The sequence below is a fragment of the Lactuca serriola genome, chromosome 1 (genome assembly GCF_051521515.1).
Source record: "Lactuca serriola cultivar US96UC23 chromosome 1, Lser_US96UC23_V15, whole genome shotgun sequence".
NCBI classification, from domain to species: Eukaryota; Viridiplantae; Streptophyta; class Magnoliopsida; order Asterales; family Asteraceae; genus Lactuca; species Lactuca serriola.
In genome coordinates, this window is record NC_136408.1 from 231,650,730 (window position 1) to 231,665,139 (window position 14,410).

At 34.3% G+C, this 14,410-nt stretch overlaps 1 protein-coding gene across 1 annotated transcript in view; it reads right to left on the bottom strand.

The window, feature by feature from the left end:
• Positions 1–648: 648 nt before the first annotated feature.
• Positions 649–14,410, bottom strand: part of LOC145066600 (uncharacterized) — a 120,121-nt gene continuing 106,359 nt past the window's right edge. Inside the window, exon 2 of the mRNA XM_079013895.1 lies at positions 649–2,871. Within this exon, the coding sequence (XP_078870021.1) occupies positions 649–2,871 (2,223 nt within the window). The remainder of the gene's footprint in view (positions 2,872–14,410) is intronic.

Genomic DNA, 14,410 nt, shown 5'->3' on the forward strand with positions numbered 1-14,410 from the left:
AAACACGTTCATGTACATTTAGAGAGAGAGAGCGAGAGAGAGAGAGAGAGAAAAAGGTGCATTTAATTTATTTTTTTATTTAACTATAAACCACTGTGTCTATGTCTAAAAAAGGTTAAGGGACTTAGATGATCAGGTCACTGACCAATTTTGAAAAAACTTTAGGGGCTGAAAAGGTAAAATCGAAATATATAATTGGGCGAAAAAAACTTTAGGGACTGAAAAGTAAAATCGAAATATATAATGAGTCCGGTACGTCATTTTCCCGATATTATACCCAAACAAACATGTGGGAAATGAAAAAACAACGACATAAATATATCTTTTAGGGAAAACTTATTGAAAATTTTCACAATGGATTCAATCCATAATTTTTTTACAGATGATGCAGCCAAAATATGTAGTTACCACAACGTTTGTGTAATCTTAAGTAACTTTACATCGATGATTAAGGACAAATGCTAAAAGGGAAATACAAGAGTCTATTTATTAAAACTTTATTTCATCGATACAGAAGCATTATGTCTTGTAAAGACTCCCTAAATGTATTTAAAAATTGAAACTCAAATGGTTAGAGATATAACAACAAAATGTATTTCCTAGTGTTATTTTAGACCATCTATTAGAACTCCCAGATAAGACATGAAACTACTTGCCAACAATGAGTTTTGCTCTTGCTTTTCCTTCATTAATTGGGTATTGATCACCCAAACCAAAATGAGCTATTAACAACCAAACGATAGTAATGAGCTCACCACCTTTGCTCACTTGGTCTGCTAGTGTGTTAGCTCTTGCATGGCTTGCACCGTAACATAACAACTCCACCCATACCTTGCTTATAATCAACCATTTATTATTCTCACTCGGGTCCTTCTCCTCTATCCCCATCAAATCTTTGGCCAAAATGCAACTATCAAATAACAAGGATTTGCTCCGATCACCACTTATAGTCACTGGTGGCACATCCGTGGGTACGTCAAGAATCTTCATGCAAGCGTTTTTCTGATCCCAATCAACTCCAATGTCTAAAAGCCTTTTGACCTCAGCACAAGTATCTCGGAACCGTACTTGTCCAATACCTGCTACTATTACCGGCATCATGTTTGGTTGCATGATAAGAAGATACAACATGTAATCTGATAATACTTTTGCAATATCACGAAGATTATGATCCTTTTTGTCATCTTTGGTTTCCGTTTGAAGCTCTTTGTTGTAGCATAACTCGGTGGCGATGTGCCATATAATGATACTTTGATCGTAGTCAACATCTACAACATGTGTAAGTAAGCTATACCAATCTTGTTGCAACTGGATTACCCAACTTCCTCGTGCTGAACTTATCTCCTTTGTAGTTTCCAAGTCATCAGCGAGTTCTGATTTTATTTTTAACTCCTCGAAGATGAAGTCTTTGAGTTTTTGGTCGACATTTTTGTATTCCACATACTTGAGCCCGTCAAAAAATCCAGTAAACCCAAACTTGTCAAGAAAACGTTGATTTAGGGTTGGGCGTGGGTGCAAGCAATAATCGATAAGGTTGTAAGTTGAAATAAATTCCCACCACCTTCGTCTTAAGAACTTAATTTCCCATTTGCGAGTTTGGGGATGCTCTTTTGTGTCCGAGAGTGGGCCCTGATCAGTCAAGAGTCGGAGGAATGCACTGATGATTGTTGTCTTGATAGACTTTTTGTCGATCTCAACATGAAGAGATTTCCATAAATAAATGATGGTCCAATCTGAAAACAAGAGCATGAGTAGAGCAGTCACATCCAAAATCAAAGCACCAAACAGCAAAACATAGGTAATCATCACATCAAAGCTTCGGAAATTTGTTTTGTCTTCGAATATAAATAAAAAGATTCCTGCGCAAATTGTTGCAAAAGATAAAAACCGGCTAATGGCTCCGGTTAAACAAAACACCACCGGAAGTTTCGTAAAGAGAACATCATAGATTAAATTTAACTCAATCTCAATCACTTTGAAAGCGTCTTTAGCGGTCCGATTTAGGAAGAAATCCCGACTCCGATTCTGTTGCCTCCGATTGATCAAAATCATATCAACAACAAGCCCTTTGAATGTTTTATAGAACTCATAAGCATGTCGCACCATCTCCAACTCTGTTAAATTCCCTTTTATAGAGTTTTTAACTGATATGACTGCTCTTTCCGGCTCTGGAACCATCTGAATTCTAGTCGGTAGTTTCGCCTCCCTCCTCGAATGATATTCAACTGAGAGTTTCGCATACATCGGCCCAGGATCAGGAGTTGGGAACATGTACTCTTTGAATCTGTTGGCACTAGCAAGAAAAAGAGAACGTGTTTTTTCCGCATATTTTATGAAACCTGTTAAGAACATGAACATTGTCGGAATCCATAGCCGATTTTCAGGTAGCGACTGAATAAACACATAAAATGCAACTACACATTGGAAAAGAAGACCAAAAAGATGACGTGGCCACAACTCATTGTCTTCTAATGCAAAAGCTGTAATGGTGTCTGGACCACCGAGGTGCACCAAAAGAAAAGGCGCCCAGAAAGCGAGAAGGTCTTTGTGATGTATACCCACCCTACTGTCTTTTTTGGCTTGGTTCTCATTAGGGTTCCCTTGGCTGCTTGAGATGAGCCCAAGAGCAAAGTTAGCCGCACAATCAGCTAGCAAATATGAACACCACAATGAAAGGATTATCCAGTTATTTTTTGTTCGTTTTCTCAAAGGAGCAACGAGAATCAAAAGCATTTGAAAGAAAAGACTCAATATGATGAACACTCGGATATCCCATACATAATATAATTGTTTCCATTTCTCAGGAATCGGAATCTCCAGCATCATTCTAAGCATTTTGCTTTCGTAAATGCAATTTCTTCTTGAAGTTATCTGTAAAATATTGAAAATCGCTACTTATTAATCGTTGACATAAATAAATTCAAATTTGCAGGAATATAGTACATATGTAAATACTCCCATATGATCTAACACTTTGCATATTTGGAAAATGGAAACTATTATGAAGAGATCAGATTCATGCATCTATTATGCCCTGAATGTACACGTTAATTGTCAAAAAATCAGCGACAGACTTGTGTCATTTCACTAAATTCTAATTTTGGAGTATATAGTTTGGGAATTTTTTTATTTCAACTATGAAAATAAATTTTTTAGATTAAATCTAGAATTTTTATACTGAAATGGCAATTTATTTTCCAGTAAATTGAAATGGTAACATACAAAATTTTGCAACAAATATACGACAAAAATGAAAACGTGTTATTCCAAATTTTGCGACAAATTTCTAAATACATTATTTGCGGCATCTTGTTTTCATTTAACATTCTACATCAAGTATTGCAAAATGAATTATTATAGTTATCTAATAATTATCTTGCTGACTTTGTTGCTAGTGGAGAAAATTTTTGCCGTGTTAATATATTATGCGATTATTATATTAATTTGAAATAGTAGTAATTATTTAAGAATTAATCATAATTAATAGGAATTAATTTTGGGTTAATTGAAACTAACAAAATGTGCAAAGGTTAAATTGCAATTGATCGATAGTTGAATAAAGATGAAAATTCTAGAACCTCTAGCCTATGGACAGTTTTAAGAGACTTTTGGAAGGGTTCTAGAAGCTCTTAACTAGATAAGGAAAATATATTTGAATAGCCATAAAATAGTATTCTTTTATTATTCAAATATATGGTTTTAGGGTTATCTGGAAGCTATATAAAAGATGTTAACGCTAAGCCAAAATCTATCCCTCCACCTCACTTAAAGAAATCAGTTTTCTCCTCTTTCTTCTATCTCTACTATTTTTTATCATAAGGTTTTGGTGTGACACATTAGAGGCTACCACATTATTGGAGCTAGCATTCCAAAGAAAGGTTCTTGAAAGTGGTTGTTATATTCGATAGGTATGTGATTCTAAGTATGTGATTTTCGGTTTTACATATGGTAGTTTAGGTTTTCAAAGTATGTTGCTATTATGAGAAAAATCATAGATTTCTATGTTGTGTGTGCCCATAACTATTTATCTGAAATTATGTTGTGTAAATCATTTTTGATTAATTATACTACATACCCATTAGTAGTATCAGAGCCTAAGGCATTGTCTATAAGATGCATATTTGTAAAACCCCTAAAAGAAACCTGCAAAATCGAAAATCCTAGTCCTCTAGGGGTTTTCAATTTTTCCTTCCCTCCTTGATTTTTTTAGAAACTTACTAGGGTTTCCCTAATTTCCTTGTTTGTTATTTTACTTGTAAAATTTAAACAACTAAAAACTAGGTAACCTAAAACCCAAAATTCAAATTTAGGAAAAGGGATTAAGACTAAATGGATTAGTTACTTAAAGATTAATTAAAGATAATTATTTAAGGATTGAGGAAATGGTTAACATTACTTTCATGTTGTAACATCGACTTTCTAAATTATTTAGTTAAAGACTTTAAGATTTTGAGAGTAGGGTTTTTAGGAAAAACCTGAAGTCACAACACGGATGGAAAGGGAACGCGACGCAACCACGTCACTTAAGTAGCGGCTTGGTCAGGTGTTGACCGCGGAGCGGTGGTAGCTGGGTTCTAAATCCTAGATTTTGGGTCTTAGGCTCTCTATAATGGTGCTACCTTTCTAGGGTCTCTCTCTATTGGAACCTCCTACTTTAGAGAACTAAACACTAGCCTTGCCTGTTTTGTGCTTTAGTATGTGTATAAGTGTTTGAGCCTTGAAGCACCATTTAGAGAAGAAGAAGATGATAATGGAGCTTGAAAAGATTTCTCTAGCTGAGTTTTTGCTTTCAAGCTTCTTGAAGATCTTCTACAGGTATAAAGTTCATACATTTTTGGCTTAATGATTGTTTATGTTTGTTATAGATTCATTAGTTTGATTTGTGAGGATAGTTATTGGAGTTTTAGAAACTCCAGAACTAGTGCTTGAGCTTTGGATAATTTACGGACCTTTTGGTCCCAAAAAGTTGTATGCTTTCCACCATTTCAAGTAATGCTTGTTTTAATGGTCATCTTGGATTAATTTGAGTGTTAGGATTTGAGTTTTTGAGTTGGACTAATGGTGTAATTGATAAACTCAAGAGCTTCGTCCATTAAGTTCCATAGAAGCATCATATATGAGCTTTTAAGTTATAGGTAGTAAGCGTTAAGAGTGTATGGACTATGTTGTCAAGACGTAAACCATGGTGCGGTAGGTAGTAGGTTGCCGCATGGGTGGTGAGGTCCAAATGCAACCGTTTTTCTTTTAGTGACCGATGTGCAACCATGGAGCTGGTCGCGACATGCAGGTTATTGACCATTAATTTTTTACCAGTACGAATTTTGGTCAAACTTGGAGGTTTTGAGTTATAGAATGAGATTTGAGTCTCTATTGGTTTAGGCAGTTTGTTTAGCTAATCCTTTGGGGTTTCGAATAGTTGTCTTCATCTCTTGATCCAGATGAGACTTCTCACTTTACTTAGTAGGACATTATGTTTATTGGAATGCTTTTTTACTTTATGACAAATTCTTGTATGTTTATATGTTTGTTGGGCTAGGCTTGCTTGGTTAAAATAGATCGTTGGGCTAGGCCCGCTACATTAGGTTGTATGTAGTATCTTAGGGAACTCATTAAGCTTTGCTTTTACTATTTTAAGTTTAAATGTTTTAGGTACTTCTCATACCAAAGGGACTGGCACAACATGATTGCATTGCATCGGCTTTTATGATTTCAGATATTTCTGTACATATAATTTTTTAACTCTAATTTATTTAATCAAAACGATTGAGATATTATTTTTATGATTGAATAACATGATTCCCATTTTTTTTTTTAGAAATAAAAATTCTATTTGAAATATGGGACGTTACAAGTTGATCGTAGAGTCTTGGTTTAAGGTATTGTGACTAGCACTATGAGTGTCTAAACTTAACAAATGACTGAGAGATTTCTTTTACGAAAACATTTTTATGAAAAGTTTTATAAAAAGAAAAGGATGTGATGCGTACAGTCAGCCTAGCTCAAGTAAGTAATTCCCAAAATACTCATAAATGTTTTATATGTAATCCATGTTGTAGTTTGATATGCATGCTAGAGTTAGGCTAAGGATGGGCTCTGGAATTCATGCTAGAATGTCTACTTTGTAAAGGTATCTTTTATGCCTGTTATGTTTCTGATGGGTTATTGTTAGCGTTCATTCTTATATTGACAACTTTCTAATTGAATTTCCTAGGGTTGTACTATTGGATTAATGTGTAAGTTCATAACTATAATTGGTAAGACTTGACCCGACCCGACATGGTCCATTTGGGTTGCATGGCATCATGCATTTGGATAGACTATAATGAGAGAAATAACACTTAAGGTTTGTTAATATATTATAAGTTCTAATATATTAATAAGATTATTTAATTAGTATTGATCAAGAATTAATCTAGAATTAATTAAGTGATCAAAAGAAGACTAATTAAATATATGGGTTGATTATGTAAATAATCCATACTTGTATAGTGGGCTAATGCTCCATGGATTATCAAGTTGGGCTAAAACCCATAGGATGCTCCATGGATGCTCCATGGTGTATTTGAATCCATGGATCCAAGGAAATGGAAAGCCATGACAATTAGGGTTTACCCTAATTGTAACAACTATATAAGATCATATTATTTGGCAAAAATCGGCACTAGTGTGTGTAATAGAAGGGCTAGCCAATTTTCATGAAGTGTAGAATTCTCTCAAGTTATTCCAAGTGTATTTGGTGTTGTGTCAACCATTTGAGGTGTCACACTTGGGGCACTAGGCACTCAAGCTTCATAAGGACATTCTACAAAAAAGAGGTATGTATTCTATCTTGTTATATTCATTGTTTTGTATGATAGATTAGGATAATACCTTGGATGTTCATATTTTCATGTATAATAGAGAAAACATAGATCCAAGGTATTTAGGGTTTCATGTACACTTAGGAGTGTTAGAATGCTCAAAACCCAACAGTGGTATCAGAGCCTAGGCTTGTTTTCAATTATACTTGACGCAAATTGCTGAAAAATGCTGAAAAAGTCGAATTTCGGGCATTCTGGGCACTGGACTCACCGAGTCCACTAATGAACTCGCCGAGTCCATCCTACTCGCCGAGTAGGTTCATGCACTCGACGAGTAGGAGCCCCAAACAGCATATATTCGACTTTTTTTGGCTAGAAATGGACTAGGAACATTACCCTAAGCTGTTTTTGGACTTATAAACTTATTTTTGATGTGGTAATGTTCATACTAATCCAATTTCAAAGATAATTGTCAATAGATTCATGTTTTTTATTAGTTTAAGTGTTATGCTAATTACATGAAAATTTTTTATTCCAATTATCTTGTTCTTATGAGTTGCTTAGATTAATAGAAAAGTTAATTGATTATGTGTTTTCAATCCATTTTAATCTAAGAGTTGATTCTAAAATGTGTTTTTGTAACTTGTCCTCAAGTTATATGAAAAGTCACATTTAAGTTTCATAAAACTCATAAAAGTTGGCAAATGTTACAAAATGAAGAGTCTTGTCTCTTTGAATGGTTTTATGACTCCGTAACTTGTCCTCAAGTTATGGAAGTTCAAGAGTCACTTCATTAAGTAATAAAATGTGTAACCTTAGTTCATTCCATAAGTTATAAAATAAAGATAAGTTAATTCTTTAATAGTTTAAAGTCTTCCATAACTTGTCCTCAAGTTATGGAACTTGAAGAGTCTTTTAATTAAAACTACTTTAAACACATGAGTTATGGAATTAATTAGTTTTGAATAGTTTCAAAACTTGCCCTCAAGTTTTGGAATTTGAAAGGTTTTCACTTATGAATACTTTAATTCCAAGTTAGCCCTTAGAATTTTAAAAGTTAAAATTCAACCCTTATACTTTATAATATTATAAGTTAATAATATATATATATGTATAAGAGTAAAAGTCAGTCTTACCGTTAGTAGGCCTCATTCACGAAGCCGGTCTATAAGGGGGGTATAAGGTTACTGCCTATAAAATGGCAGTTTAATGGGTGTCCACTCTCACCCACCGCTTCTTTGACTGGTGGAGGGTCGTTAGCCGAACGGGTAGGACAAAGACTATAAGTTCTCCCTTCATTAAAAGTATTAATGATAAATACTAAGTAACTAAACACTTATAATTCCCAATCTTAGTTACTTAGGAAAATGTGAATAAGGTGCTAACCCATGAAATTACACTTGGTACTTTGTTTAAGTCGGTTGGTGGAGCGTGTGTGGTTTACCGGCACACTAGCTTGATTTAACAAGGTAGGAAAAGGGTTTCTTAAAGTTTAATCATAGGCCGGTGGAGCGTGTGTGGTTTACCGGCATATTGGTTGGGTGATAAACATTTAAGAGTACCAAGTAATTTGCATGGTTACTTCACACCTTGTTTTGTGATCCTCGGCATCCCAGTCACAAAACCTGAAGGGCACACTCGAGATTGAAACATTCCATTGAAAAGTTCAATGAATCTCAAAAGATCTAGGAGTTTTAAATCTAATTAAAACTTAAGTATATTTCGTTTTTCATGGTGAAAATTGGTAAATCGTCATTTACCTACCTTCAACTATTTTATAACTTGGATTACGGCATCCCTCTTCCAGTTATAAATAGGTTGTTGGGTCCTAGCCTTAATATTTCATATTGGGTGTTATATTAAGGACTTTAAATCAACTAAACTTGAATATCTCCCAAAAGATGTCTAGTTCAGACATCTATGATCTTCCCAAATCTCTTGGAATTTCACTTCCTCCACCTCCTCCAATTATTCTCCCTAACCCACAAGTTCAAGGTTACTCAAGCCCTATTGGCAAGGCAAGGTCTAGGTGTGATCACATCTTGGAGATGAAGTCACATATTGACAAGCCGGGAGAGTTGGGTGTCAAAGTCTTGAGAAAGTTGGATGTTCAATCACTTTCTAAGTCACACAGTGAGTTCCTTTGAGACTCCTATGAAACAGACTATGACAAGACCCTTAATAATCTTATCTATTTGCTTGGTACTGCTGAATCAACAATGATTAGGAAGGCTAGTAAAGCAAATTTGATTAGAAGATTGACTTCCCAAAACTTAATAGACATTGAAAATGATGACATTGAGTATCCAGCAAAGCTCTCTCTTCCCAATGGAAAAGGGATCGGCCATAGTCAACTCGGTTGACCAAATGGTAAAGAGAAATGCTAAGTTTGTGATAGTACCATCTACCATTATCAAAGAGCCCATATGTTAAATTGCCAAAGGAAGGGGCTTTAGTTACGAAGCTGCCAAACTTACCTAAGGATGGTAAAGTCAATGAGTTTGACTTTATTTCAGGTAAGGTCCATTGTCTAACTATATTAAGTTCCTATTTGGAGATTCTTATTACATGATTTGACTGGGTCACATCTTGGTGTTTTAAGAATCAAAGAAAAGTAAAGAAACTTAAAGAAAGAATATGTTGAATCTGATCGCGTAGATGAATTTCTATCGCATAGTTTGAAGATTGGATTCTTGAGCTACTTCTTAGGAGTTATGAGATATTTCTTAGGAATAGATAACAACAAGTCTTCATATGGATTGTAAGGATAAGTTCTTCCGTAAAGTTTTAAAATAAAGGAAAAAGTTTTAATTTTACTTATTTTAAATATCCTTACAATGGCATTTGTGAAAGAAATTGTTGTTTATATGATTCCATTGATGGCAATAATGGAAAAAGGTTTTTGATTCTTTCATTTGTGGTAGTGTCTAAATTTACCAAATAAGGAAAGATTCTCATCACCCAAGTTTCAATTGGACCGAAACTTGGAATCATGCAAGTTGTATAGTATGATGAATGAGAACTTTCAAGCATTGGAAAATTAATACTAATTACTTGTTCACATGGATGTGTGAGTCAAGTAAAGGACTAAAGGATCGAGTACATAGTCATGTGCACTGATCAAGCCCACCACAAATAGTCGATAAGACTATTCATCATGATTTACTAAAGTTTAGTAAATATGGTTATACTTATAAGTCTAAGTATAATTCTGAAGCATTGGAAAAGTCTCGATGTATGGCAGAACGAATGAGAAAAATCAAATTAGGCAGAAGGATAAAAGTTTCTCAAATCTGAAAAGATGGGAGAGTACTTTATGATATATGATCATCTTAATGATTAAGAGACCTTATCACAATTCATCCTCTAAGTGCATTCTGATAGCTAAGAAGAGCAATTATGAATTGTTGAAGTGGTTAAATCAAGAATATGAGTCATACTTCGTTCCAAAACAATTCTTAGAGTTATACTCTAAGATTGTAACTTGAGTGACATATCTTAAAGAAAGGTTTAAAAAAAACATGTGTCAAATGTAAGAGTAAAAGTGTCCTACTCTTGTACATTTGAAGTTGGTAAGTTGTGATGTTTTGGATAAAACAAAGACCAACTTAGACCAATTGTGTGAAGTGTTTGTCTTGATAAAGAATCCGCACTATCCCTTGAATATTTGACAAGAGAGTCTTATATGTCAAGAGGACAGTGGGAGTCTTAAAGGTCTTGAAAGTCTCAAGAACTAATCAAGAATAAAACCTGAGGTTCTTCACTAGCACACGACTTGAGGTTTGTAACCTATCGTGTTGACATTTCTGTGCCCATTCCAGTTAAAGTTGGCTTTGCATATGAGCTCTTAGAGTCCTCAATTGGTTGCACAGCTACTTGGAAGCGATGGCAGGCCCTTGTGCTGCCAAATGGCAAGAACTTAAAATTGCATAAGTTCAGTCCATATGTGTTTGGATTTGTCATTATTCGTGTCTTGTGACTAAGGTTTTGACAAATTCATATGGGTAGGAACTCATACACCATAAAAATCTAAGTGTCATAAGGTTTCTCTCCAATTCATGAAAATGATGGTGAGGAAACACTTTCACTAAGTAGATTTTTAAGTAGATAGTAATCTTTGCATTCTCAAAGTTGTTAGTAGGCACAATAACATGGACTTATGAGAAATAGCAAAGGTCTAAACAATTAAGACTATGATTACGGAATCCCTTTTCATAGTTCTGAAATTGTTTAGACACACCTGTGAGCTATCTAAGATAAGGTGTATGTTTTGATAAAGTCTTATCAAAGCAATCTTGTATCAGAAATCTGAACTTTGGTAAAAAAGACAGTAGCTGATTTTTTAGTACATGTCAAAGCTAGTAGGAGCATAAGTGTTATGTTAATAATCATCATGTTAGTGGGAGCATGATAATTATGATAAGTATTGCAAGTTAGCAATGTTAATTATAGAAAACAAAAGTTTCAATTTGTGAGGTTGCAGGGGTTGAAAAAGTTGTTTTGCTATAATTAAGGGAGAGGAAATTATACTTCATTTCAGTTATGAAAAGCTTAGATTGAGGTTATAATCATTCTAAAGAGATTAGATTGATATTTTAATCACTTTTAGTCAAGAATATATATATGAATTTCATGTTGGGTTGGTTCAACTTAAGAAAATTCTATATATTGCGTTCTCAAAATTCGATTATGATTACGGCATCCCTTTTCATAGTAAAATTTTGAGAATATGGCAAACAAAATATTATTATGGCAAAAGAATGGTCTAGAACCATGTCTTTATGTGAAACATCATGAATCGTGTCCCATTTACTTTGGGTACAAGATCGATTACATGTGCTATAATATTTATTCTTTATGAATTTTCCAAATGCCTTGGGGCATTAAGGAGGAAAATGTCTAGAATTGGATATGGAAAAAGTGATTAAGCAATTGTCGAGGACAATCTAAGGTTTACCAAAGATTGGTTGCTCAAGGACAGTTGGAAGTATAGTGTGAATTTTGGAAGGGCCATATTGACATAGTCTGAAAAGAGGCAACTCTTGTTCAGAAGTAGTAGTCAAAATAGGAATATAGAGGTGTCTCTATAGATAGAAGCAATCTGTGTAAGATCAGAAAGAACTTAGTGCAAGAAGCATGTTCAAAGCAATGCATACTTTGAACATAAGGCTTTGTGTCCATGGAGTAGGTCTTCATTGGAATACCCTGTAATGGTTGTTGACAAGTCTTTGTGAATTTGTACACACTCATTGCAAGAGGGTGGTGCATTTAAGTTTAAAATCTAACAGATTTCGATTTGGGAGTGTGAAATTAGAATCATTGAAAGTTTGGTCAATTGGTTTATTTCACAAAGTAAGGATCATAGATAAACATAGAGTGCATACTTGGTGTATGGCAAAGCTATTGTTTAGGAAAACATAGTGTACATGCTTGGAGCATGGGATACCTAGTGTTTTAATTCAAGTATAAAGTTGATAAAACCGAAACAATGAATAATGAGTAATCAGTATGGTGATAAATAGAAGTGGTCTATTTATGTTCATAGGGTTTGATACCATATTTGATTCATTTATTCTTGTGTTTCACTTTGCATGTTTTGACTTCCATAATAACTAGGTTATTCTTCCGGAATGACTAAGTTATTTAAACCATCCACAGTCGGTCATATGTTGGAAGTAGATATGAATCAAGATTGTCATGGGTTGGCTTGTAGAGGTCCAAGTTGATGGACAAAGTTGTGCTACAACGCTCATGAGTGCTCATAAGTTCTGAGTATTGGATTCAACCCGCGCTCATTTGAATCACTTCATGGATTTTATCACGAGTGATCATGAGACGATAATATCTTATATTCTTCAAACCTAGAGATATGAGTTGTTACTATGAGTTGGTTATACATTGATTGCACGAAAACGCATTGGTAACTCAATGTTATAAAACGTGTCTTTGTGTATGATTCAACAAGTAGCAGAACAAGTTATATGAGTCGAATTTTATCCATTCCTTTTACCTTCGGGATAAAAGCGATATCTGTGGGCCCCTCGATGATTTAACGATGACACATGTGAGTGCTTGGCCAAGCCAGGACTGATTTGATTTGTTCAATCAGTCAGTCTTCATAAATCGGAAATTGGGAAACAACAGATGGACAGAGAGAATGATTTACAATCCATGTCTCAGTCCATATGATATCTAGAATGGAGGAATATATGATCACTTATCTAATGGACAAGTCATTGACAAAGGTCAGAGATCATCGGCAAGGTCAAAGTTCGACGGAAGCTTTTGAGAGCTACGATTGCCAGCTGGTTCTTGAAGTCATATGCAATAATAGTTTTAGACTTATCCAAGTGGGAGACTGTTGGATTAATGTCTAAGTCCATAACTATAATTGGTAAGACTTGACCCGACCCAGCATGGTCCATTTGGGCTGCATGACATCATGCATTTGGATAGACTATAATGAGAGAAATAACACTTAAGGTTTGTTAATATATTATAAGTTCTAATATATTAATAAGATTATTTAATTAGTATTGATCAAGAATTAATCTAGAATTAATTAAGTGATCAAAAGAAGACTAATTAAATATATGGGTTGATTATGTAAATAATCCATACTTGTATAGTGGGCTAATGCTCCATGGATTATCAAGTTGGGCTAAAACCCATAGGATGCTCCATGGATGCTCCATGGTGTATTTGAATCCATGGATCCAAGGAAATGGAAAGCCATGACAATTAGGGTTTACCCTAATTGTAACAACTATATAAGATCATATTATTTGGCAAAAATCGGCACTAGTGTGTGTAATAGAAGGGCTAGCCAATTTTCATGAAGTGTAGAATTCTCTCAAGTTATTCCAAGTGTATTTGGTGTTGTGTGAACCATTTGAGGTGTCACACTTGGGGCACTAGGCACTCAAGCTTCATAAGGACATTCTACAAAAAAGAGGTATGTATTCTATCTTGTTATATTCATTGTTTTGTATGATAGATTAGGATAATACCTTGGATGTTCATATTTTCATGTATAATAGAGAAAACATAGATCCAAGGTATTTAGGGTTGCATGTACACTTAGGAGTGTTAGAATGCTCAAAACCCAACATGTACATGACTAGGACTGGATAGTCTTAGAATTCTTGATTCACACTTATTGTCTTTTCTTTTCTGATAATGGACTTAGGGTAGAGACATTTATTAGAATGTCTATCTTATCTTTGGTTATGCATGACTTGAATTCATGAGGTGATTTGCCGGTGTTACCTAAGACCTTTTCAGTTTGTGAGTAGAGAGGGAAATCCTTTGGTTTGTCCCAAAATAATAGTCCACTTCCAAAATTATAGTCCATTTTTCATTTTTGGTCTGTGGACAATAATTTTGGGATGGAGGAAGTATTTTTCAATATTTTAACAATATATTTTTAATTTGTGCTGTGCAACTAGTATAAAATTATTACAAGTATCATATTTTAATAAAATTAATTATGTTTTTGGACACTTTTCATTATTTTAATAAGATAAAAAGATAAAAAAAAATATAGGAGGATATTCTCCAAAGAGAATTGTGTTCAAATGGATGGTGTAATTTTTTGGATAAATTACACG